This window comes from Triturus cristatus, chromosome 10 (genome assembly GCF_964204655.1).
Source record: "Triturus cristatus chromosome 10, aTriCri1.1, whole genome shotgun sequence".
Taxonomy (NCBI): Eukaryota; Metazoa; Chordata; class Amphibia; order Caudata; family Salamandridae; genus Triturus; species Triturus cristatus.
The window spans coordinates 39,507,566-39,534,770 of record NC_140593.1 but is presented as its reverse complement, the minus strand read 5'-3'; the positions used below and the strand labels follow the sequence as shown (position 1 = coordinate 39,534,770).

The following is a 27,205-nucleotide window of genomic DNA, read 5'->3' as shown; positions in this document are numbered from 1 at the left end:
CGACTTGGTTTGACACTGGCGTTCATCTCTTCCGAGATCATTCCATACGTTCCCACCAGGGAACTACGCTCGTCCTCCCAGTCCCTCCTCTCCATCCCACGCTACCGGAGAAAGAAGTGGGGAGGTTCAAAATTTGCCACCCTTGCCCCAACCCTCTGGAACTCCTTTCCCCTTGAACTTCGCTCCATTACCCTGTACCCGCAATTCCGTAAACACCTCAAGACCTTCCTGTTCACGAAGTCCTTTAAATAATACGCCAGCAGCTTCCCTAGTCTTCTAGCCCAGGAGCTTGTTAACTATAGCGCCAAGAAACCGCTGGTAGACGTGCGCTCTACAAGTAATTTTAAACTCAAACAGTGTCCGCTTCGACGCTTCAGCTGCCCCCCCGCCCCCACTCTTTCATTCCTCCCTCTCTTTCTGTCTAGCATTTCTTCTCTTACTGAAAACCTTGACTTCAAGACGGGGTTCTCACTCTCTTTCCTCTACTTTCTTTTATTTGCTCCCCTGTGAAATGGATCCGAAAAAGAAAATCATTTTTGCTGGAAATATCGTATTTTAATTCTAAGGTGCAGCATCTGGAATAAAAGGTTAAAAATATGAAAAATAATTAAATAAAGTAAGACAGTGGTAGCAAACTGGCCAGATTGATTTTATTCACACCTAAACACATTAGCGCCACTTTTACAGAGTTTGCCAGTGAAGCGCTATTTTTTTTCTTCTTGTCGTTGTTTTCCCGGGCTTGGAACTAGTGCACCAATCCTGGAGGTACTGCAAGGTGTGGATTGGAAAACAAAATGTGTACTGCGGCTCTGCGTCCAACTGAATAAATCTAAAAGACATGACCTATTTATTGCCCGTGCTAGTGCTTGTTTTGTTCCTCATGAAAAGCGGTTCTGTGCACAGATCGGCTGAACGGCACGAGTAAAGTATACTGCACGGGCCCTGGGGGGTGCCTTTGGAAGCTGGCAGAGAAGAAACGGATGGAAGAAGTACAGAGAAGAACGCTCGCAGATGGAGGAGGGGTGTCTGCGTGGGGGGAAGTGGGTGTTTGGCAGTTTCTGGGCTTGTCCATGATCTGCAGCCACGTGTGATATGCTTTGAATGCCACAATTCCAACTGATGATTTCCCGTGAATCTCCCGCCTTCAGGCTTTCCCTTCAAAACGTTGCAAGAAGCCTACAAGCCTCATTGGGACTAAAGCGTCATTATTTCCAAGCAGCCATGCGAACATTCATAGAGCACGCGCCAGGACACGACGCTGCGCTGTCGAGTGGGATGCAGGGGAGACAATTTAAAGAGACTATTCAAGTTTTGACACTTAAAATAGGCTATTGCGTAAGCAAGCATGAAGAAATGGTAAACTAGAAGTAAAAGAGCCGTTTTGTCGAGCGCCAAGTGAAACTTGTTGCATTGTAATTGCATTCATATAGCGCTGACTGATACTGCCGATGCTTCGACGCCCCTTGCGGTGGATAGCGCGCTGCTCTGGAACCTAAGGTTAGTGGTCATTTCGGTGGTTCTTCGCTATCGTTGGCTAGTAGCATACATCTTGTGCTCTCAAGGAAACCATCCCGTGCATTTCCCGCAGTTCCTTTGTGGTAGATTAAATTACTAGGCGCTAAGTGTGATGTGATCTTTAGTGCGAGTTCATGCAACTCGTGAGTGAGCTGCACAGATAAGCTCGCGGAGGCATTGTTGGGTTCTAGGATACAGTATTAGAAGATCTATCAGGGGAGGTGTGGGCCATTTGTAAAATGCCAAATAAAAAGTAGGCAGCTAGGTGTGTGACTTACGTAGGCTACACTCAGAGAGAGAGTGATGCATGCAATAGGATATTCGCTTGAACGAGATTTCAGTCAGTGGAGTTAACATTTAATGCTTAACCATTTGAAACTTCTCGCAATTTTCTGGGAAAGAGAGGATTTCTTATTGTTCTTGTTGTTAAGAAAAATGCAGAAAGCCCAAGAAATCATTAGGAATGCATTTCATTTATGTCACACATTTTCTTCTTCAAAAAGCTAAAGTACACCTACAGTAGAGAGGCTGTCAGTCCACATGTCTTTCTTAAGGACACAGGACCCTCATCCTGCCATCCAGTGCAAATTCATTTGTTGTCTCTTTTTTTGCATGAGAAAAAGGGTAGAGTCGGTGTGCACGTAGCTACCAATAAATGTGTTCACTCTTTAAAGGTTTTATATTTCTAAAGGGATATTCTGTTTTTTCCCCCCAGCATTGCATTAAATGCTTCCTTTAAGGCAGTCTGGTGGCTGGCTTTTGTGTTTTAAGAGGGCATATTTATATGTAATTCTCGGTTCATCATGTCCCATGGCATAGCCATGTTATGTGTTATTGTGGACTGTCTCTTCCCCCTATCAAATTCATCATTGCCAGCCCTCATCTCCTTTTTAGGTCTCGGCTAGCAAATGTGTATGTGTGTAGATCTATGTGTGTGTGTGGTTCTGTATGTGTGTGTGTGTGGCTGTGTGTGCATGTGGCTCTGTGTATGTATGTGTGGCTCTGTGTGTGTGGCTTTGTGTGTGTGGCTCTGTGTAAGTGTGGGTGGCTGTGTGTGTGTGTGGGAGGCTCTATGTGTGTGTGTATGTGTGTGCCTCTATGTGTGTGGCTCTGTATGGGTGGCTTTTTTTGTAGGTGGCTCTATGCATGGGTGGATCTCTCTGTGTGTGGGTAACTCTGTGTGTGTGTGTAGGTGGCTCTGTGTGGGTGGCTCTATTTGTGTGTGGGTTGCTCTATGTGAATAGCTCTGTGTAGGTGGCTATGTGTGGGTGGCTCTGTGTGTGGGTAGCTTTGTGTGTGTGGCTCTGTGTGTGGGCGCAAATGCAATAGGTCTTGCATTTGAGAGAGATTAAGCTATTGACATTGTAAATAACAATGCCGTTTCTTTAAATGTTTTAAAAACAAAAACATAAACAAAAATAATGTCATGAGCAATGCCAATAGCTCTAACTTTAACAATGCCGAGACCATTGCATTGTAAATGCTTGTTTAATTTGATAAACTTGCTTTGTTTGAGCGAAAGTTCCAAGTCTTTCAGTGATTTGTTAAGTTCCTCCAAGTTCTTCTTCAGTGAGCTTGTTGACTGGTACCTCCAGATCTTGAATTTGGATTTTCATTTCTTGGGCTAGTCTTGTTGCAGTTTTTGTGATTAGGATAAGCCAATCTCTCGTGCAATGCCACAAGATGAGTGACCAGTCCTTTTTGAAAACCTTATCTTGTTGGAAGATGAAAGTCCATTCCTAACAATAAGACCCTGTGGTGCCGCTTTGGCACGCAAAAATTCAGTCATCATAATCCCATAAATCAGGGTCTTTATTTGATTCCTTTCGTCCCAGTTGTTATTTCCAAGGCCTAGAGTGGGATCCCCAGTTCCCTCCAGAGGGATGCCGGCTGCCAGTATCCTTTCTACTTCTGCAGCCGAAAAAGTGAGGCCCGTGATCTCAGCCATGTTTGGTGTTTAGTGCGTATGGTAACAAAACGTGTGCCAGTGACCCCTGAGGTTGTTGTCCTTTGGGTCACAATAGGAGAAAGAGGGAGATAAACTCCCGCAGCTTGGTTATTTGTGTACCTACAAGGGTAACCAAGGTACGTTTGCAGGATTGAGCCCCGCCAACATTATTGTTACCTACAAGGGTAACCAAGGTACGTTTGCAGGCTTGAGCCCCGCCAACATTATTGTTACCTACATGTGTAAACAAGGTACGTTTGCAGGATTGAGCCCCGCCAACATTATTGTTACCGACATGTGTAAACAAGGTAAGATTGCAGGATTGAGCCCCGCCAACATTATTGTTACCTACATGTGTAAACAAGGTAAGATTGCAGGATTGAGCCCCTCCAACATTATTGTTACCTACATGTGTAAACAAGGTAAGTTTGCAGGATTGAGCCCTGCTAACATTATTGTTACCTACATGTGTAAACAAGGTAAGTTTGCAGGATTGAGCCCTGCCAACATTATTGTTACCTACATGTGTAAACAAGGTACGTTTGCAGGATTGAGCCCTGCCAACATTATTGTTACCCACATGTGTAAACAAGGTACGTTTGCAGGATTGAGCCCCGCTAACATTGTTACCTACATGTGTAAACAAGGTAAGTTTGCAGGATTGAGCCCTGCCAACATTATTGTTACCTACATGTGTAAACAAGGTAAGTTTGCAGGATTGAGCCCTGCCAACATTATTGTTACCTACATGTGTAAACAAGGTAAGATTGCAGGATTGAGCCCCTCCAACATTATTGTTACCTACATGTGTAAACAAGGTAAGTTTCCAGGATTGAGCCCTGCCAACATTATTGTTACCTACATGTGTAAACAAGGTACGTTTGCAGGATTGAGCCCCTCCAACATTATTGTTACCTACATGTGTAAACAAGGTACGTTTGCAGGATTGAGCCCTGCCAACATTATTGTTACCTACATGTGTAAACAAGGTAAGATTGCAGGATTGAGCCCCGCTAACACTTGCTACCTACATGTGTAAACAAGGTACGTTTTCAGGATTGAGCCCCGCTAACATTATTGTTACCTACATGTGTAAACAAGGTACGTTTGCAGGATTGAGCCCTGCCAACATTATTGTTACCTACATGTGTAAACAAGGTAAGATTGCAGGATTGAGCCCCGCTAACACTTGCTACCTACATGTGTAAACAAGGTACGTTTGCAGGATTGAGCCCCGCTAACATTATTGTTACCTACATGTCTAAACAAGGTACGTTTGCAGGATTGAGCCCCGCTAACATTATTGTTACCTACATGTCTAAACAAGGTACGTTTGCAGGATTGAGTCCTGCCAAATTTAGCATTTCCTACAAGAGTAAAAAAGCATGTTTGCAGCCTTCACCTCTGCCAACGTCATCGTCTCCTATCTGGGTCCCCAAGGTAAGCTTGCAGGTTTGACCCATTTCAGCCTCCTCCTGTTACAAGCGCCTTGATACCTATAGGTTTAGAACGCTACATAAGTTTCTTTTTTCATTTCATTTAATTTGATTTCATTTTATCACAAGTGTAAATGTGATAAGTGTGTAGGCCTAACCTCTGTCAGCCTCATAGCTTGATAAACCAGGCGCGTGCGCAGACGCCACTCCTGCCCCTCGCACAGGTCAGACACCACTGAGGTCAGGAGGTTCAGCACTGAAGTCTGCTGCTTGGTACCAAAAAGGGAGCTTTTATCCTGGTTAGTGGTGCATGTCTTATACCTTACCTCCATCCAGGGTCTCTCCCTCCATCGACACCCTTCTCCTGTCGCAATATCTCCTGCTACTCAGCTAACTCAACCCTGCAGTGCTGCCTGTGCCTGCTGCTGAGCTGGGCGTTGTTTCCACGGTCGACGTACAGACCAGGTCATGGCTCAGCCAAGATACATATCTCTGTCTGGTCTGTAGAATGTCTTGATAGGGTATTTACTTTACAAACAAAAAGCAGTTTTTGCACAGGAAGCGTGCACTTTTTGTAGCACAAATAGCAATTTGCTCGCCCTTGCGGCACTCTGCATCGAGGGGGCATCCCGTGGGTGGTGCATGGGAGTTCCAAGGACGGGCTCTTTGTGAGGTCATAGACACTATTAAAATCACACTAGACAAAGGAGACAGTGCCACCTCTCCTTACTAGCTCGATCCACGACATTTGACATGATTTCATACCCCATTTTACGACAATGTCTCTCTGAGGTTGGCCTAGCTGCGATTACTTTGAGGTGGCTGTAATCCTTTCTAGGGGAAGGGGACAAGAAGTGTGGCTTGCCCCTTGTTTGTCATCAGTAAAGAAGCTTGCCTATGGGGTGCCCCAGGGCTCTTCTTTGAGCCCCACACTCTTCAACATCTACGTAGCACCCCTCGCCACATTCATGGAATCCTGCGTCTTAAAGACTAGCTCTTACGCTGATGATGCTACGCTGCTTCGGAGAGTCGAACCCTCTTCACCCGTCACAGCGGAGGCGTGTAAAGCCTGCTTTGATCCTACCCTGCATGGATACCATATCGGGTGATAAGCTGCGCTTTATAAATCCTGATTGATTGCATTTGTTGACCCAGTGCCACCTGCGATGTAACGCTGATAAAACAGAAGTCCTGGTGTTTGTCCGTATGAAAGAGCAATGGCTGCATTGCTGCTGTCCTGAGGACCGGTCGCCTTTCCCTGGTCCCGCTTTACTAGCCAGGAATCTGAGGGTAAAAAGAGATGACAAGCTGTTCACCTCAAACCACCTCAGTGGCTAGCACCTGATTCCCTTTACTCAGAGCCCTCAGGACGTTCTTGGATCTCCTGCCGTGAGACAGTAGTTCATGTGTAGTATCCTGCATTCACACTGTAAGGTGTTTTACCTCCCCTGCTCAGCCAGCGCCTGCGCTCTGACTCACTGGAATGTTGGAGTCAGGATGAGCCTCGAATGTTGGGACCGAGGAGGTGAAGTGACAGATGGCCACGGGCTGAGCAGCTGACGGGCAGCTCCTGGAGGCTCTGAGAGCGGAAGTGACAGATGACCAAGGGCTGAGCAGCTGACGGGCAGCTCCTGGTGGGGCTCTGAGAGCGGAAGTGACAGATGGCCAAGGGCTGAGCAGCTGACGGGCAGCTCCTGGTGGGGCTCTGAGAGCGGAAGTGACAGATGGCCACGGCCTGAGCAGCTGACGGGCAGCTCCTGGTGGGGCTCTGAGAGCGGAAGTGACAGATGGCCACGGCCTGAGCAGCTGACGGGCAGCTCCTGGTGGGGCTCTGAGAGCGGAAGTGACGGATGGCCAAGGGCTGAGCAGCTGACGGGCAGCTCCTGGTGGGGCTCTGAGAGCGGAAGTGACAGATGGCCAAGGGCTGAGCAGCTGACGGGCAGCTCCTGGTGGGGCTCTGAGAGCGGAAGTGACAGATGGCCAAGGGCTGAGCAGCTGATGGGCAGCTCCTGGTGGGGCTCTGAGAGCGGAAGTGACAGATGGCCAAGGGCTGAGCAGCTGACGGGCAGCTCCTGGTGGGGCTCTGAGAGTGGAAGTGACAGATGGCCACGGGCTGAGCAGCTGACAGGCAGCTTCTGGTGGGGCTCTGAGAGCGGAAGTGACAGATGGCCACGGGCTGAGCAGCTGACGGGCAGCTCCTGGTGGGGCTCTGAGAGCGGAAGTGACAGATGGCCACGGGCTGAGCAGCTGACGGGCAGCTCCTGGTGGGGCTCTGAGAGCGGAAGTGACAGATGGCCACGGGCTGAGCAGCTGACGGGCAGCTCCTGGTGGGGCTCTGAGAGCGGAAGTGACAGATGGCCAAGGGCTGAGCAGCTGACGGGCAGCTCCTGGTGGGGCTCTGAGAGCGGAAGTGACAGATGGCCAAGGGCTGAGCAGCTGACGGGCAGCTCCTGGTGGGGCTCTGAGAGTGGAAGTGACAGATGGCCACGGGCTGAGCAGCTGACAGGCAGCTCCTGGTGGGGCTCTGAGAGCGGAAGTGACAGATGGCCACGGGCTGAGCAGCTGATGGGCAGCTCCTGGTGGGGCTCTGAGAGCGGAAGTGACAGATGGCCAAGGGCTGAGCAGCTGACAGGCAGCTCCTGGTGGGGCTCTGAGAGTGGAAGTGACAGATGGCCATGGGCTGAGCAGCTGATGGGCAGCTCCTGGTGGGGCTCTGAGAGCGGAAGTGACAGATGGCCAAGGGCTGAGCAGCTGACGGGCAGCTCCTGGTGGGGCTCTGAGAGCGGAAGTGACAGATGGCCACGGGCTGAGCAGCTGACGGGCAGCTCCTGGTGGGGCTCTGAGAGCGGAAGTGACAGATGGCCAAGGGCTGAGCAGCTGACGGGCAGCTCCTGGTGGGGCTCTGAGAGCGGAAGTGACAGATGGCCAAGGGCTGAGCAGCTGACGGGCAGCTCCTGGTGGGGCTCTGAGAGCGGAAGTGACAGATGGCCACGGGCTGAGCAGCTGACGGGCAGCTCCTGGTGGGGCTCTGAGAGCGGAAGTGACGGATGGCCATGGGCTGAGCAGCTGACGGGCAGCTCCTGGTGGGGCTCTGAGAGCGGAAGTGACGGATGGCCAAAGGCTGAGCAGCTGACAGGCAGCTCCTGGTGGGGCTCTGATCTACAACATGTCCACTTGATGTTCTGAACCTTGCTACCTGTTATCTTCTTGAATAAAACATCTTGAATTTCTACCTCCTGTGTGGAGCTTCATCACTACATCATGCTCTCATATCTTCGAGATCGGGCAACGCCAACAGCCTGTATTTGAGTCTCCCAGAAAGACTGAGCAGGAAGCTTCAACGAGTTCAAAGTGTGGCTTCTCGTCTTTTCTTGGACATCCCTCAGAGGATCCATATTTCCAAGTCTCTCGAAGAGCTGCACTGGTTACCAGTCAAGAAGAGGATTCTTTTCCATCATACATTCAAGAGAGGCTCCCCAGATGCTGATGAGGAGAATCCGGCACTCTCAGCCGTCCAGACCCTGCCTTCGGCCACACCTTTGCTGGCTGCCAACACCGAGGTTTAGCCGGGAAAGACTCGGTGGCAAGTCTTTCATGGTTTTGGCTGGTGGGGAATGGAACAGTTTACCACTTTCTCTCTGCTCTATTTCACATAAACCGTCTTTTCGTAAACTTCTAATAACTCATTTCTTTTCAACACATTAGCATTTCTGTTCAAGCATTGCCCAAGTGCATGGCACTGGATGGATTCTCCCCTTTATTATCCTCCTCTCTCGCCTTTCTAATTAAAGCTCAACTTGTTCCCTGAAGCCAGTCAGACCAGTGCTTAATTTGAGCCAGTGGTTGTGGGTGCTCGGCACCATCACTGAATTGTCAACACCGGCACTTATGGCATTCTGCTACAAGGTGGCACTGTTGCCTTATACAGGGACAGATACGATAACAGTTCGTTATTAATTTAAAATACATTAAAAATGACTAATACTGCCACCCAAGCCACTCACAGCTTTGGGGGCCTGGAGTAGTCTCAGTTGTCACTTTTGTAAGAGTGTGATGGTTAGTAGTTGTGTTGGCGCTGTCATTGGCAGTGCCTACAGAGGCAAGGGGTGGTGCAAGCTGCAGTGCCCTCCTGGACTTTGAGTCAGACCTCCTTCTAGGCACCCTGCCATCTGCAGCAGGCAAAAGGTGTCACAGTCCCTCACTTACAGCTACAAATGCTTCGAGGCGCCCCTTAGGAGCAGCCTGAGGTCAAAGGTAGCCAGCTCATTGGTATCTCCAAGTACCTACAGTGATGCGTTGGGGTCAAACTCTACAGCACCCTCTTAGTCCAATCAGAAAACAAATTCACAATCTTGTGATCTGACCCTGGGGAGAACGAAAAACAACGACCCCCCCCACCCCGCTCCGCCCCCACCCTCAGCCAGCCGACTCCATTGATCCCTTAACCTGCAGCTGTCCAAAATCAAACAGGAACAATGACAGCAATCACTTGTTTTTATATAGCGCTCTGCATTGCACCTCTGTGGTTTCAAAGCGCTGTAATCAGTAGGTCTTGTTACCCTATTTAAGGGTACTGTGTCTACCGACCACGCAAGGAAAGAAGGGGGATTTGACCTTGCCAGGGTTCTCGACCTGCAGATAATAGGTATGCGTTAGCTCGCTGAGCCATCTTAGTGCCTTATGCATCTATTCAAGGACATGTCCCGTCACATACACATATGTGGCCATCTTCATTGTGTGTCTGTGTGTTTGCACTGTTGTCCTTGCACGGTAGTGGTGGCGTGCAGCGGAGACGCCTGCACACTTCCTGCTGCCTGTCCTGTGCTGTATGTGTCCTGCCCTTGAAGGAAGCTGGCACTTTTGGCGGGCGGATGTGAATCGTGCACTTTTGGCGGGTGGAACTTAAGCTTTAGCTGTAGGCGGGTGGCAGTGAAGCTCTCACTGCTGACCGATGGCAGCGTAGCTTCCGTTGTAGCTGGGTGGCAGTGAAGTTCGTTCTGGAGGCGGGTGGCAGCGAAGCTTGAACTGGAGGCGGGTGGTAGAGAAGCTTGCACTGTTCCTGGGTGAATCTTGAGCTGTAGGCGGGTGACAGCAAAGCTCTCACTGCTGAAGGATGGCAGCGTAGCTCCCGTTGTAGCTGGGTGGCAGTGAAGTTCGTGCTGGAGGCGGGAGGCAGAGAAGCTTGAACTGGAGGCGGGTGGTAGAGAAGCTTGCACTGTTCCTGGGTGACTCTTGAGCTGTAGGTGGGGGTGGCAGTGAAGCTCTCACTGCTGAAAGATGGCAGCGTAGCTCCCGTTGTAGCTCGGTGGTAGTGAAGTTCGCGCTGGAGGCGGGTGGCAGCGAAGCTTGAACTGGAGGCGGGTGGTAGAGAAGCTTGCACTGTTCCTGGGTGAATCTTGAGCTGTAGGCGGTTGACAGTGAAGCTCTCACTGCTGATGGATGGCAGCGTAGCTCCCGTTGTAGCTGGGCGGCAGTGAAGTTGGCGCTGGAGGCGGGTGGCAGCGAAGCTTGCGCTGTTTCCCCGCGAATCTTGCTCTATAGGTGGGGGTGGCAGTGAAGCTCTCACTGCTGATGAATGGCAGCATAACTCGCGTTGTAGCTGGGGACAGTGATGTTAGTGATGGAGGCGAGTGGCACTGAGGCTTGCGCTGTTGGCAGGGGAAGCTTGCGCTGTAGGCAGGTGTCAGTGATGTTTGCATGGTTGACGGATTACAGTGAAGCTTGCGCGCTTCTGCTGTACATCTGAAGGAAGCTCCAGGTTGCGTCTCTGCCCTCAGCCGCCTTTGCTCACGCACGGTAGGTACGGTGTTAAGAGGGTGCTGCGGGACCCGCGCAGCGGGTCCGGCGAGTTGCTGGCGCTGAAAAGGAGTCTCACTGTAAATCCCACGACGAACTGGCAGCAAAGGTAAATCCCCATAATATGCTCACCTCTGTGCCCAAGAAAATGGTCAATATTGAGCCCCAGAATATGATCTTAAATATTTTGATGCTTTGCCCTTCAGCGTGTCCTTGAATATAAGCTTTCTTTGTGCAGACCAGCCGTCTGTAGTTGTGGAATATGACTCACCACGGGGCATACAAATATGTGGCCATCTTGATTGTGTGTCTGTGTGTTTGCACTGTTGTCCTTGCACAGCAGTGGCGTCGTGCAGTAGAGAAGCTTGCACAGTTCCTGCTGCCTGTTCTGTGATGTATGTGTCCTGCCCTTGAAGGAAGCTCGCACTTTTGGCGGGCGGCCGTTAAGCGTGCACTTTTGGCGGGTGGAAGTTAAGTTTAACTGTAGGCGGGTGGCAGTGAAGCTTGAACTGTAGGTGGGTGGCAGTGAAGCTTGAACTGTAGGTGGGTGGCAGTGAAGCTTGCACTGGAGGCGGGTGGCAGTGAAGCTTTCGCTGTTTCTGGGTGAATCTTGAGCTGTAGTTGGATGGCAGTGAAGCTCTCACTGCTGACGGATGGCAGCATAGCTCGCCTTGCAGATGGGTGGTAGTGAAGTTCGCGCTGGAGGCGGGTGGCAGCGAAGCTTGCGCTGTTTCCAGGTGAATCTTGCACTGTAGGTGGGGATGGCAGTGAAGCTCTCACTGCTGATGGATGGCAGCGTAGCTCCCGTTGTAGCTGGGTGGCAGTGAAGTTCGCACTGGAGTAGGGTGGCAGCGAAGCTTGCGCTGTTTTCAGGTGGCAGTGACGCTTGCATTGTTGACGGATGACAGTGAAGCTTGCGTGCTTCCGCTGTACGGCTGAAGGAAGCTCCAGGTTGCCTTTCTGCACTCAGCCGCCTTTGCTCAGGCACGGTAGACGTGCTTCTTCCATGCAATAGGGGTAACACATGCCGGTGCCTCGAGCCCACCACTCGCTGACTCGTTTGTGTTTAGCCAGGCCATGGGTCTGACCTAGGTGATTCTATGCAGGTTTAGAGGCTCCTGTAGGTTTCCTACACGCCCACCAACACATGCCTGTACATTCTGCCACATGCCCACTCCTAGGAGTGGCCCAGAACTGATGCGTTGTCTTCACCTGCAACCCAGAGGCCACGAGTGTTGTGTGCAAAAGTGAATTCACACAAGCAGCAGCTGTTTTGAATCACTCGTGCTTGTGCTGGCCTCCACCTTGCGGGAGCGAGCAGCGGTAGCGCGAGAGCCATATGTTTGCAATTAGCTCTCGCGCCGCTGCTCGCTCGCGCAAGGTGGATGCCAGCACAAGCACGAGTGTGGGGTTAAAGGAGCAGACCGATGGCTAAAGGCCCTCCTAAGTAGCGCCTCCGTGCTGCCTAGGCGAGACCTAAAATATGGGAACTGTTATGCTCTGCGCAACGGGGGTGGGCTGAGTGATCAAGGGGATGTGCTCAAAGGCGTGGTTAAAAAAACAAAACATTCTGTAACTTTTTTTATTCTTTCACACACAGCTTAAATGAAATTTAAATGCAAATTGTGTTAATCAGTGGTAAAGTCACCATCGTACACTAGGAAACCTCTGTTGGTTAATGCACTGCACCAGAAAGCCACAAAATGAAATCCTGGTTGGTGCAGAGGAGAATAGTGACTTGCATGTTTAGTGCTGCAAGCTCTCAGTCTGTAGCAGAAAGCACTGTGAACATGTCAGCCATTGTTTTAAACTTACATTACACACAGTAGGATAGGCTGGTACAACATGGGCAAAAAGGATGAAGTTTAAAAAGTGCATCCCATCTATAGATTTTAGTAATACCAGACTGTACACAGTCCAAATCACACACTTCACGGCTTAACTGTTATCGCCCAGTCAACACCTCTCAAAAAGAATAAATGTGTGTCATCAGGAAGCTTAAAGTGGTTCCATCAATTAACGCCAATACCGGCTTCCAGACGCCCAGTACATTTCAAGTTTGACCTGTTGCGCATATTACGTTTTATTCAGGGAAGCAGGCACCCTGGCAGGAAGGCTTGTTCAGCTCTCTGCCCCTCCCTTGATTTCATAGCACAGGAGACCCCCTCCCTTCCACTTTAGCTGAAGCATTTCAACCATCGGAATAAACCATCCCGAGACATCCCTCATCATTTCGACCACTGGGCTTGAGTGTCCAAGAGGACCTCGAGCTGAGCCAGAGCCTGGCATATGGCTCGAACCTGGCTCGAGCTTTCAGTGCAGCCCCACCTCTAGGCGGTGCCTTGTGGGCGATGGGAACAACCAGTGCATGTGTGGGGAGCTGGCTCTGCCCTTAGTGCACTAAAATGAACCACACTGTGCGGAGAGTCCAGTGGATCCCCAACTGGTAAACAGAGGCAAAAGGAGATAATGCTAACGCTCTCTTTGTGGTAGTGTGGGCGAGCAGTTAGGCTTATCAGAGGGTAGTGATAACCATGTGTTGTGCTCACAGAGGCAATGAATGAGACACACTCAAAGAATAAATCTAAGACCTATTTGTATAAAAATAACAATTATCTTTATAGAAATTTGAGAAGCTAGACTTCAAAATCAGATAGATAGTTTGTATACTTTTTGTGATTCTAAGAAAATGTAGTGCAGTTTGAAATATGCAATTCTTACAGTATCGCAGCGCACGGCAGAAAATAACATCAAATATTTACCGTCACGGTCAGTGCAGAAAGCACCGGTTATCGTGGGCTTTTAATGGAGTTTGGTAGTCCACCAACAAACAACCACTGCGGTCACTGGGAGGAGGCATTGGAGTTCAATGGAGTCGGGGGACCGCCACACAGTTACCGTCGTGGTCCCTGGAAGCAGTAATCCACTTAGGGGTTTTGGTTGACCTAATGTGAGAAGTTGGCCTTGTATATGCTGTCCACTAGTTATAGTCGGCATCTTGCACCAGTCCAAACAACCCTTATTGATGATAGGTTAAAGAACTTTTATTGAGAGCTATCCTAGTGGTAGCTATGGAGAGCAGCCTTCAGGCTAAGTCTTGAAGGAATGTAAAGCAGCTTGTTTTTACCAGTCTATAATCTCTTGGGTGGCTAAATAAAAGGAGACCACACCAGGTATATATATAAAATAGATGTATTTATTTCTAAACACACCCTACTAGTCTCTTTATGAGGCTAGAGGTAAAAGCACATATGTTACACTTCAAATATCACAGTAAATTAGCACAATATACGATAGGCCCTAGGGGCGAACCAAACCATATATTAAAAAAGTGGTATAAGAACCACGACTTGACTAGACACAAGGCAGAGAGCCTGTAGAATCGGTGGGACTCCAAGGAACCACCCAAGGTAGTGACACAGGGGACCCTTGGAGGACATGTGCAGTGTGAGAACACAGCCGCGAGCTCCCGTTTTTAAAGATTAAGGATGCTTAGAATTGAGTCAGGACCAAACCCTTTGGGACTTAGGAAGTTCTAGGGCCAACACCTACGGGAGCACCAGAGGCCTAATTTATGGGATTTTGGTATAGGGTTGACAATGACCCGCGTGACGCATGTTGGGGCTGGGCTTGGGATTATCAGAGGTCCCCCGAACATGCTTCTGTGGCCCTTACATGCTTCTGTCGTAAAGTAGCAAGCTTCAGGTGGTACTTAGGTTCCATTTCCGTGTACCGCTCCCAAGTTGGGTCCGCGCGGCCATGTTGTCTCTCAAGGGATCTTTCCAGGTTGGCAGTAACAGGTTCCCTTTCTCTCCCTCTAGATAACCACCGGGTGAGGACAGTCTGCGAGGATGAGAAGTTGCACCTGCACTGCCGGAACACCTCGGTGCTTGCCGTCTACTCTGCCAGCTTTGGGCGACCCCTGCGCGGGAGTCCCGAGTGCGTCTCTGGCCCTGAAATTGGTAGGTCTGGGGCCGTGGGTTAGGGGAGGGAGAGGTAGGCGAGCCAACACATTAACAGGGAGAGCCGAGCCGGAGCCGAGCCGAGGGTCGACTTGGTCTAAGAGCCTGTGCACGAGCTCAGCCCTGAAAATATTTGGCAAGTAAATCATGCAACAAACATTACATTAGAGCGTCATGATGCCTTTTTCAAAATTCAAGAGCGTATATATTTTTTAATACAAGGAAGCATTTCACATTAGTACATCAGATTATTTTAAAAGTGAGGCTTTATAAACATGAACTAAGAAATAGTCCTGCCCTTAACCTCATAATCAAAATGTTTTTAATCAACTAAAGGGTTCATTTATGACCTTAGTGGTGCAGGGCAGCGCAGCGAGTCACCTTGCTGCGCTGCACTGAATCACATGGAAAGGACAGAAATGCGTAATTTTAATCCAATACGGCCCATTCCTGTTCTTTCCCCTTGCACTGGCATCGTTTTGGCATTTAGCAGGCACCTTCCTGCACAAAAAGAACCCTGAGAGGCGTTTGCCTCTTTCTACGTGTGCTGCAGAATGCGGCACATATAGAAAGAGGGAAAAACAAGGAGAAATAAAGATATTTCTCCTTGTTACGCCTCTCCTGGGAAGGCTTGTCTTTTTGGAACAATCACAGGTTTACCTGTTCTGCAAATCTGGGGATGCATTAAAATCCATGGATGTTGCGTGGAAACACCCACACAACGCCCATGGAACGCCTCCCTGGCTCAGAGTAAGGCAACGCAGTGATTCGTGCAGTGCTACGTTACTCAAGGAGGCCGTGCGTGGCTTCATAAATCTCATTTTACATTTGAGCCGCTCTTGCGCACATTGCAGGCGCAAGAACGACGCAAAGGGGCTCATAAATATACCCGTAGGAGACAAGTCAGTTCTCAGGTGCACCTTCTTTGTGGCCTAGATTCTTATCACATTATATTATATTTTATTGAAAGCAAACACACACAAGTTTTCTAACATGCACATCCTGAACTCACGTAGTTGAAGGTGCTCTGAAATGTGATAATGAACAAAACAGAGGCTTAGTAAAATTAAGATTTGCCTAGGATCACACAGTTTGGCTATGCAGGGATACAGGGAATGACCCCAGATTCTTCAGTTTCACACTGTGCAATTCTATCACTAGAGGCCGTGTCTCTTTTTGACATCAAAGGTTAATGCTTCCTCCAGTAATTCTTGGAGGATGACATCAGAGCATAGGTGATCGGCAGAATACACTTTGCTTTGGGCAATTTTACATAGAATGAACTTTAGCCACGAATATTAGAGCACTTTACAACAGTCTGCGTTACACATTATGTTTTCAGCCCATTCCAATTTGCCAGGATTCGTAGCATTCAGACCCAAGGCCATAATTCAAACCAGGGTTACCCATGATACATGGTCGGCAGCTGTAGCCGCTATGCCACATCGTCTCACCTTAAACCTCGGCTTAGTTTGGGCTCAAGGCTCCAAAAGGACCCCGAGCCGAGCCACAGCGAGACATATGGCTCGAGCCTGGCTCCAGCTTCCAGTGGCTCCCCCACCTCTGGGCAACAGGCCCGGTCCACACCATTACCACCCGGAGACAGCAGGGGGTGTGCAGGGGCGCAGCTTGGTCAGTAAGATTAGGGGGGGGGGGTGAACTTCAGATTTCCCAACAACCATGCTGGTATACCTGGTGAAAATGCAGTATAAGAGAGGCAGGGTAGAAGGAGGGCTCAAGGTGCAGGGCATATTGTTAGGAGCACTTAACCACAATGTTTTTCAATCTAACCAATATTTTTAAGACCTTCAAAATAGAGACGAGAGAGACTGTGTGTCTTTTTGTCTGTGTGTCTGCAAACTCCCAGGCTAAACCCAATATACAACTCACCATCCCCGTTGCACTTCTACTCAACTGTTTCCTTCAAAATACGATTTGTAGGGTGGTGCGACACCCCAAACACCTCCTATGAAGCCACGCCCTCGAGGGTGTGGGCCGCAGTCCTGTCTGTGTGTAAAGAGCCAAGAGTCAGTGGTTTTGTAGTCACTGATGTCTTGATTTTTAAATCTGACCCAAGGGTGCTGGCTCAGATCATTGAATTCGCTCCAATGGAGCTTCTTCTGACTGCGGTGCCAGACATCATAGAGTGCCTTGAGAACGGCGCACGCGTGTTGTGGGAGGGTCCGGCGCCCCGGGCAGGGTCAAGAATGCTCAGAATGAGGAGGTTTTTAACCACTGGTTTCTATCACTTTTGTCCCCCCTGCCCACATGTTGCTTGGTTTGATGATTTTACCACTGCTTTCCACACCCTCGATCGACCGTGGGAGACTCTACTGTGCAAGGATGCCGAGCTGGCTGGTGCATATGGATCCAGCACCCGGTGCAGTGGCACCGGTCGCACCGCCCTAGAGCTGGCCCTGCGTGTTGTTGGAGGGTCCGGCGCCCCGGGCAGGGTCTACAATGCACAGAATGAGGAGGCGGTATTACTTCAAAATGGCGGCCGTCGGTGCAGTTTTTGATACAACACGACGTACGTGGCCTAAAGCTCGCTATTAAATCTTCTGAGATTTTAAGATTGATGCTGCCCAAGGTACTGTCTGCACTATTCTTGTTTGATACATTGCTGTGCTTATAGCAATCAAGTGCTGTGGAAGGCTGCTTTCTCTTCACAATTGGAGGCTTCAAAATGGCGGCAGCTGACTGGAACTTCATCTCATTCTGAGTTCTCAATACAATGTCTGCCAGTCTAGTATTGAGGCTTGTCTCAGTGCTGGCTGTTCATTCCATGTGACGTACTTTGGCAATGATAGTGCCTTGCTTTGGTGTTCCTTATTAGATGGTCGTCACCACAGAGAAAAAATGTGGCTGAATTCTAAGAGCTTTAAAGTGGTTTACCTCTCTTTCTAATATGATTCTCTGTGCATGAAATCTGCTCATTAAACCACAGTTTCTTAAACTTCATCTATCCCAACTATGTGTTTGTTTTCATTTAAATTATTAGGATTATATATTGGCGACTGCTGACTGAATCTCACTGTCTTGAGTATTATTTGCTGACATACGCTCATCTGATTACTGAGTCGCAGTTCAGTGTCGCAGCAGTGTTGGCTTATTATTCACCCTGATTTCAGTGGCTTGGTGGCTCACCCATATGGCCTGTCTGTTCTTCTCAGTTTATATTAAGCTTCACTACTATTACTTCCAATGGCGGAAGGTTTGGGAGGCATTAGTAAGGACAGAGATTCCAAAGGAAACATGAAACTCTCCACACATAGGCTGTCCTGGCGTGTCCCTATGTTTCCAAATAACTATTCTCTTCTTGTTGCTGAATAACATTTGGAAATGTCTTTGCGTATTTAAGTTTTTATAAGTTTCCATATATCTTTCACTATATTGTTCCTACTGTATTCTGTATAATTGCCCTAGTTGTGTTTGTGCTTGATATCAAAGTTATACTACATTTTCTTGTAGCTGTACTGGTGCTGTTTTATCCTGGATAGCTAGGATTTTATATTTAGTACAATACCCCAGACTCACTGGCTACAGGTAGTCCTGACTCTGCCTCAACCTCAGAAGCTATATTGCTCAAGCTTAATACCGTCCATGATATAGCCCAAAGTACTAAAACCAATACAGATTTACTTAGGTGGAGGTAGCAGCAATTCCTAATGGCCATAAAGAACTCTCATTACATGTTTCTAATGCTGAAACAAGAATAAGCTGAGTTAAAGATTTTATAAATAAACACGCAAAACATATCCAAAATTTAGAACGTTCCATTACATCACTAAGGAGAGACCTAACAGAACAGGAAGATCGTAATCGCAGAAGTAATCTTTGTATTTTTGGATTACCAGAGGAATTGAATTCTTACTTACTTGGATCTCAAATATCCTGCATCTTTCTTTTAAACAAGAGTTTGAGATGGAACAAGCTCAGAGTTCCAACTTTCAAACCCAGAAACTTGTATTCGCCAAGGTTGTTGATTTTTAAACCTTTGCAACATCAATATAATGAACAAATCTTACACAAATGAGGAAGATCAAGACTGTTCAATGGGAAGGTCACAAAATCACTATTTCATAAGACTTTGCCAGATATACCGTCATTCGTCGCAAAGGCTTCCTCAATCTACGTAGGAGACTTTCTGATATGGGAATTCCATTTTCTTTCTCTGGGCCCTCAAGAATCCGGATCATTTTCAAAGGCCACCCACAGATTTTTTATGAACCCCCAGATCTTTCTACATTTTTGGACAATCAATCTGAATCCCATATGGACTCAGACTCTTTACCTGGCTCTTATCGCTCCTAGTTATATGTATAGGTTGTCCTGGTGTGTCCCTATGTTTCCAAATAGCTATTCTCTTCTTGTTGCTGAATAACATTTGGAAATGTCTTTGCATATTCAACTTTTAATAAGTTTCCATATATCTTTGACTATATTGTTCCTACTGTATACTGTATAATTGCCCTGGTTGTGTTCGTGCTTGATATCAAAGTTTTACCACATTTTGTTGTAGCTGTACTGATGCTGTTTTATCCTGGATAGCTAGGATTTTATATTTTGCACAATACCATGAACTATATTAATTTCTATTTTGTTCTTTTTGTGGGGGGGGGGGTCATACTTTTATTGAGATGTCGTATATAAGTTGGTATATCTAGCTGATATGGTCCCGTTAAGGTATGTTATTCTAATTAATTGGTTTTGTCTCTATACTATCTCTTATTACTCTTACTATGGGTAAGTATCCTATTTTCCACCTTCTTCCTCTCATCCTTTATTTCCACTTCATCGTTCTCTGGAACTCTCTCTCTATATGTTATATGCTATTTATTGATTTCCCTGATCACCTTTGGAATAGGTGTTTATCTACCAATGATTTCCTATTACTTCATATACCGCTTTTGTTCTGGTCTCAATGCCACATATTAGGTTCTGTTATTATGAGATACATCTCTATCAATTGGTACTCTCAGTTTGCTAATACCTGATAGTTGTATAGCTATTTTATAATATTGTACATATCAATTTGGAATTAATTTGAACGATATGCTATAGACTGATTGAAGTATATATCAGCTAGATTTATATGGTTTCTACAGGTATACTTGTTTGCTTATGAAATATCATCTTAATGCAGATGTTCCGTTTACATCATCTTTAACTTCCTTCTACTAAATATTTTGTTCCAATTGACTGGCAATGTTTATGAAATTACTTTCTAATTAATTGTATATCTTCCTTTATAATTTCTCTTCTATAGGTAAGTATTCTATATTCTATCTTCTGCCTCTTACCTGTTTTCCTTTACCTCAGCTTTCTTTCTATATATACGTTTGGCTGTATGTTCTTGTCCACTGATAACCAATGAATTGTGTCATTATCTACCGAGGTTCCCCTAATATTTTATGCGTCTACTTTGTTCTGCTCTTAGTACATTATTAATGTTAGGTCACTATGAGTTACGCCATTAATAGTCATGCTCTTAGATTGCTTTAACTGTATAATGTTATAGTTACTTTAGAACGGTGTAAGTATCAACTTGGAACTTATCTCATTGATATTTATAGATGAACTGAAACATGTTAAAGCTGGAATTTATATGCGAACATAATACTGATTTGTTTGCTTACGGAATGTTATCTCTTTGCAGACATTCCCTTTATATTATATTTATTTAGTCCTCTGTTACCTAATATTACACTCAAGGTATATCCTTGATATGAGTGTGCATGTAGAACGACAACATTTGCTCTGTTACTCTGCGGTGTGTTCCGGCTTGTGTTGTCTACACCAATGACGGTAGCCCTTGCTGTTGCTCATCCACGTTGATTCCCCTGCAACTTGTCTCTCACAGACTTCCCCTGGTGGGATTGGGCTTCGATGTTGCTCTGGATTTTTCTGGAGTACATTTGATCCCTCTTCTCTTTTTCCTACTCTTTGTTCCTCCCTTTTATCCCCTGCTTAATATTGGGACATCTGTTCACCTCCTTTGTTTTTTAAGTATATTTTCATTGTCATTGTACTCTTTCACCAGAAGTACTTAATATTTAACTTCTATAAATATAAATGCCTGGTATAAATGTAGTGTCCCTTAATGTTAGGGGTTTGAATCACCCGGTTTAGAGAACTAAGATTTTAGACGATTGTATTTATCAGGTGATTTGGTCCTACTCCAGGAGACTAAGATAGAAAGAAGCTCTTCTCATGAGGAAAGATCGGGTATCAGATGCTACATGTTCTGAGGCTTCTGGGAAGAGAAACAGGGTTATTACTCTTATCTCTAAAAGATCTGGTTTATCTATAGTTGCAGCTGAGCATGCGGCTAATGGAAGATGGTTATTTACACGTCTGACTAATGGTTCGGATGATCTATATGTTATGAATCTATATGCTCCGAATATAGATGATCCAGATTTTTGGCGTGCGATAAATAAAAAACCTTCTGATATTCCACAAAATTCAAGAACAATTGTTGGAGGAGACTTTAATCTTCCTTTCGACCCTATTTTGGAAGGCACTCTGCTTTTAAATTTCGACCCCCCTGGAGCACACAAACATTTGCTTAATATGTATTCGTCACATCATCTCTTGGATGCTTGGAAGTTATACAATCCAACGGGTAGTGACTTCACTTTTTTCTCTTCCCCTCATTCTAGTTTCTCTTGTATCGATTATCTTCTTGTTCACGCTTCCCTTTTAAAACATACGACAAATGTAATGATTTATCTAATAGTTGTCTCTGACCATGCTGCAGTCTCGTTAACCATCCTTAATCTTACAGATACTAAAGGACCCCATAATTGGCTTCTAAACACAGAACTCTTAGATGATATTTCTGTGGTTAAGGAACTTAGGGCCAGATGCATCAACACAGAATGGGCAAAACCCTTTAATGCATCTGGCCCTTAATGACCAGATTGTTAGTTTTTTAAAAGACAATAAATGTATGTATGACGTTACTACGCATATATTCACAATGCGGTATTTTACATCGCGTTCCTTACAACGCAAGTCGTTGCAACGACTTGCGCTGGAGGGCGCTGGACTTAGGAATGGTATGATTTACTATTCCAACTCCAGTCTACGTTACAGTTACGTTGTAATGCCCGCGATGTAAACATACTGTGGTGTAACAACCTCGTTGTGAAGGTCGTTTTCCTAATGAATTGTCAGTGGACTACCCAATAGTACTATGTGATGCCTTTAAATGTACTATAAGGGGTCACATTATTAAAAAGATGTCCAAGAGGAACAGTGATATTAGGAAATCTCTTCAATCTCTAGGGGACGATATTAAGCGGAAAGAGGAATTATATAGACATACTAATGATAAATCTCTCTTGCAAGATATTAAACATTTAAAATACTCTTTCAACTCCATAGTTACTAAAAGACCTAAAATTGGAGTACACGCTCAGAAACTCGTCAATTATACTACGAAATAGAGCTGGCAAGTTGTTAGCTGCCAACCTCAAATATCAGAATACCAATACTGCTTATATTTCCAACATTACTGATAAAACTGGCTCAAGAAAGTTCCATACCCAAGAAATTCTTGGAGTTTTTTGAGAATTTTATGAAAATCTATATACTCCTCAAAGCCAAGGTACTAGGCTTAACTGCCAGCAGTTTCTTAACTCTCTTCCTACTACTATCTCGAACGACAATATGATTGAGATGGGTACGCCAATAGAGAATGATAGAATTATTTAAGCTATCAGGGCGACTCAATCGGGGAAAGCTCCAGGGCCTGACGGCTTCCCATTGCCTTTCATAAAATGTTTACTTCTTCCATAATTAAATACCTTAAAAAGATTTTTGGCAATTGTGTTCTTTCTGGCAAGGTTTTGGGTACTGCGGCTACTATCGTAGTCTTAACAAAAGAAGGTAAAGATCATTCTGATCCCAAAAACCTCCTGCCCATTTCCTTGTTGAATATGGAAGCAAAAATCGTTGCAAAAATTTTAGCAAATCGTCTAGAGTGTTCTATTCCTAATCTTATTTATGACTGTAGGAAAGTAGGATCTGCTTCTTATGGTTACCCCCACTTTTTGCTTCTTGTTACACTGTTTTTTACTAGTTTGACTGGGATCCTGCTAATCATGACCCCAGTCCATCTGCTCTCTCCCTAAAATGTAATGTAATGTACTTAGGTACACTCCAGATTGGATACTGGGGTACCCTCGTCATTCCCTAGTATATGAGAACCATGTACCCAGGGTATAGGTACCCCAGAGGCCTCCCATGGGCTGAAGCATGTATTATGCAACCCATGAGAGGCCATGCAAAATGGATCTACAGGCCTGCCATTTCAGCCTGTGTAAGTTGTTGCATGCACCACTTACTTAAGATATAGGTTTACTATATCTAAGGGTCACTACACTTAAAACCTATAAGTCACCCCTATAGCAGGCCTTGACAATCCTGAAGGCAGGGTAATTGGTTCTAAGTGAGAGGGTGCCACTGCATGAGCAGGACACCCCTGCAGCATACGGAGTCCATTTTCCCGAGTTGTTAGTGCTGCAGCCGTTTACAACATATAGAGTGGCATTATGCGACCTTGTGATGACCAACTCTAAAATGGCTGAAAGTAACCCTATTGTCTTTGGTGTCAAACATTGTTGAATCATACCCCAACACTGGTAACCGGTGAGGGAGGTATGATTCCACCCCTCAGAAACAAGCTTTGTGAGGTCTCTGGTGTTCCCGGTATCAGCCTTCTAGTCCCAGGCAGACCAAAATGGTTGCTGCAGACCAGAGACACATTTCTGCCCTCCTGCTGCTGAACCAAACTCGAGCAGGTGAAGGCAGAACAATAAGCATCCTGCAGGATATAGTGTATTAGGGCTGGGTGGGTGTGCTTGCCAGCGCCTTAAAGTCTGCATGAGGGTCACATTCGGTGTCCCTGTGCATAGTCCAGTTCAAACCAGTCCTGGGAGCTGTTGACTCCTGCTCTGGTGCAAAACTGGACAAATGATATGGGAGTATCCTCCCCACTGTCCTGACCCTCCCCTGGGAGGGTCCCCTGAATCTGTTCAACCCTCTCCCGTCAGTACAAAAGGGCTTACCTGGCTGTAAGACCTTAGATTCGACATGGACAAGATTCTGATCAAGAAACCACTGAACCTCGGCTGTCTGGACACTCTGGACTTCCCTGGACTTTGTTTGTGCCCGACTTCATCTCCCACTTCATCCTAAGCATTGTCTGTGCCCGCGACCATACAGGATCAGTGCAGGACCTGTTGAGCATCAAGAACAACCAAATACATCTCCCTTGGAGTGAAGGAGTCACTCCCCTGCAACCGCAGGCACTGTAACGCAACTGACCGGTCTGCTGATCCTGAGCTCCAGCGGACTCCGAATGCTCCAGCAACACAGGAGGTGGGTTCCATGTCCCTTGACATCTGAGCTGCCCTCTAACCAAGTTTGAGGACAATATCCCTCGTGGGGGCTGCAACATCCATAGCCCTGTGCACCGTGTACTTTTGCAAGTGCATATGCTTGTTGGCATTCCCAAAACAAGTACACTGGGCTCCAAGTAGCCCCAACCTCTGGCACTATTTCCACCAGAGAGCTTCAGCCTCCTCACACTGAATGCTTTGTGGGCTGTTGCTGTGCAATTCTGCTCGAGGTCCCCTCGTGACTCCTGTGCCTCTGGCCTGTGGGTCCTCTTGAGGGTCAACACTTCTTTTCTTGGGCTCCCCTGGCTGCACCAGGCTTGCCCCGACTCCCCTGTGTTTGGTGAGTCTCCTGGACCTTGCTGGTTCTAACCGTAACCTTTCTTGACCATCTTCTTTCCCGCAGTGGCATTTCCTTGAGGTCCACAATTGAGATCGACTGCAGTTTCCGACACCACTTCAGCCCTATGCACCCGAATTCCCTGGGACAGGTAACTCTGGCACTATGGTATCCATGGGCGGGGTGTCTCTTCAACCTCCTATGATCCAAAGGGCTTCCTCGTAATCCACTGGGAAGGGTCCTTAAAGTTTAAAACTACAACTGCAACTCTCCCACAGAATTGTACGGCGCACAAGGTCATGTTCCCACACTGCACCTGTCCTCCGTGTGGGTCCCTACTTACCTTGGGTGGTTCCTTGGGTCCCAGCACTTCTACATCCTCTAGACACTGTCTTGACTTGAGTCGTGGTTCTTATACCACTATTTTAGTATATGGTTTGATCAACAGAATCCCTCGTGGGGACTGAAATACTGAGTGCTCTGTGGGCTGTTGCTCTGTAATTCTGCTCGAGGTCCCCTCACGACTCCTGTGCCTCCGGTCTATGGGTCCCCTTGAGGGTAAAACTGCTTTTCTTGGGCTCCCCTGGTTGCTCCAGGCTTGCCTCGACTCCCCTGTGTTTGGTGAGTCTCCTGGACCTTGCTGGTTCTAACCGTAACCTTTCTTGACCATCTTCGTGGGTTGTTGCTGCCAAGGTTTGTTGGTGCTCCAGCCAGACATCGACACCTCAGCACTTGATATCCTTCATGGGACAGCTTGTATCCAGCTGCTGGCTGTCCTCAACGTCTCCTGGTCCCGGTGGCTGCAGAGTCAAGAACCCCCTCAACGCACCTGAAGCACTCCACATTGGTGGGCATTTGTCTACCAAGCCCCTGATCACTCCTGAGTGACCCAGACTCTGTCCCATCTGCTTTCAGGTACTCTTCAACAAGAATCCACCTTTGGATTTAAACGGACACTTTTCTTCTTTACCGCAGTGGCATTTCCTTGAGGTCCTCCAATGAGATCGATGGCGGTTTCCGACACTACTACAGCCCTATGCACCCGGCTTCCCTGCGATAGGTAACTCTGGTACTACGGTATCCACGGGTGGGGTGTCTCTTCAACCTCCTATGATCCAAAGGCCTTCCTTGTCATCCACTGAGAAGGGTCCTTAAACTGCAACCGCGACTCTCCCATGGAATTGTACGGTGCACGCGGTCCTGTTCCCACACTGCATCCGTCCTCCCTGGGGTCCCTACTTATGCACCGTGGGTGGTTCCTTGGGGTCAAAGAGATTCTATATCCTCTAGACACTGTCTTGACTCAAGTCGTGGTTCTTATACCACTATTTTAGTATATGGTTTGCTCTCTCCCTGGAGCCCACTGTGTATTAGTATAGCCTTATAGCCCGCCGTAGCGGGCTACACCGGCTATTAAAGGCCCCCTCCAGCCTTTAACAAGGGAACGGGACTTTAATAGCCAGTATAGACCAGCTACGAAAGGCTATAAGGTTATTAGAACATCCGGCAACTAGAGGGCAGAATGTTCTAACAAATAAAACAAAGGTGTTTCAGAGCCCGAGGGGGTTTAAATCCCTCGGAGCTCCGAGAGGCCTTTGTTCACAACAATAGCTGTGAACAAAAGCAAAATTGAAATATTGCTCTGCGGGCCTTTACCTGCCCGTAGAAGCAGGGAGTACTCCAATGTATTCAATTGAGTTCTCCACATTCCAATGTTCTAATGCTACTTACGATTGTTTCTGTGATACAGTATTGTGTGCTTTGTGTTTATCTGTGTGTAGCAGATACTGTGAGGTATTTAGAGTGTGTTATAATAATAAATACATATTTTTATAACTACTGTGTGGTTCATTTAACCAATACAATAAGGTTGCATTCTGGTAAAACAAGCTGCTTAACATTCCTTCAAGACTACGCCTGAAGGCTGCTCTCCCCAGCTACCACTTGCCCTGGACGCCAAAAAGGCATTTGACAAAGTCACTTGGCCTTTTTCACAATCCGTGTTAGAATCTCAAAGTCTTGGTAGCTCTTTTATTGATATGGTTATGGTTCTTTATGCACAACCGAGGGCTAATATTAGGATTAATGGCGCAACGTCCTCCTTTTTTACCTTCGTCAAGGTACCAGGCAAGGATGCCCGCTTTCACCCCTTCTTTTTCTTCTGTCTATTGATCTACTTCTCCTCTTACTTAATCTGAACCCGGACATTAAAGGATTCCAACTTGCGACACATACACTTAAAACGGCCGCTTATGCTGACGATGTTCATATCTTTTCAGAAGACATTGAATCAGCAATCCCCTCTATTTCTAATCTTATTAGCGCTTTTTCAGCTGTCTCTGGCTGTACTCTGAACAAAGAGAAAACGGAATCCTTTGTGTCTTCCTTCGTGCATGGGTAACTCAGGCTTTAAGTGGCAATCTACAGGCATTAAATATCTGGGGATCTGGTTCTGCACAAATCTTACAGATACTGTTATTTATAATGAATCCCATATCATAAATAAAGTTAAGGATCTTTTGTCCTCTTGGTCTCCTAAATACATTTCTTGGTGGGGCAGGATACAAACTCTTGAAATGATGATCACCCCAATAATGAATTTTTTATCATCTATGCTACCAATAAAGCTTTCCTCTTCTTTCTTTCATGAGATTGACGTAATCGCTTCAAGATTTTTATGCTGTAAGAAGAGAGGTAGAATTCCTTACAAATTTCTTAGGAAACCCTCTATATTGGGTGGATGTAACCTCCCAGATTGGAATCAATATCAGATTTCTTTCTTGGTTGCTCAGTGAGCAATT

General features: G+C 46.7%; 1 protein-coding gene across 3 annotated transcripts in view; it reads left to right on the top strand.

The window, feature by feature from the left end:
• LOC146788775 (protein eva-1 homolog C-like) overlaps positions 1–27,205 on the top strand; it is a 455,975-nt gene that overhangs the window by 208,955 nt on the left and 219,815 nt on the right. For all 3 annotated transcript variants that reach the window (XM_085630332.1, XM_085630331.1, XM_085630333.1), the window contains one exon: positions 14,517–14,657. In XM_085630332.1, coding sequence (XP_085486458.1) covers positions 14,517–14,657 — 141 coding nt within the window. The remainder of the gene's footprint in view (positions 1–14,516; positions 14,658–27,205) is intronic.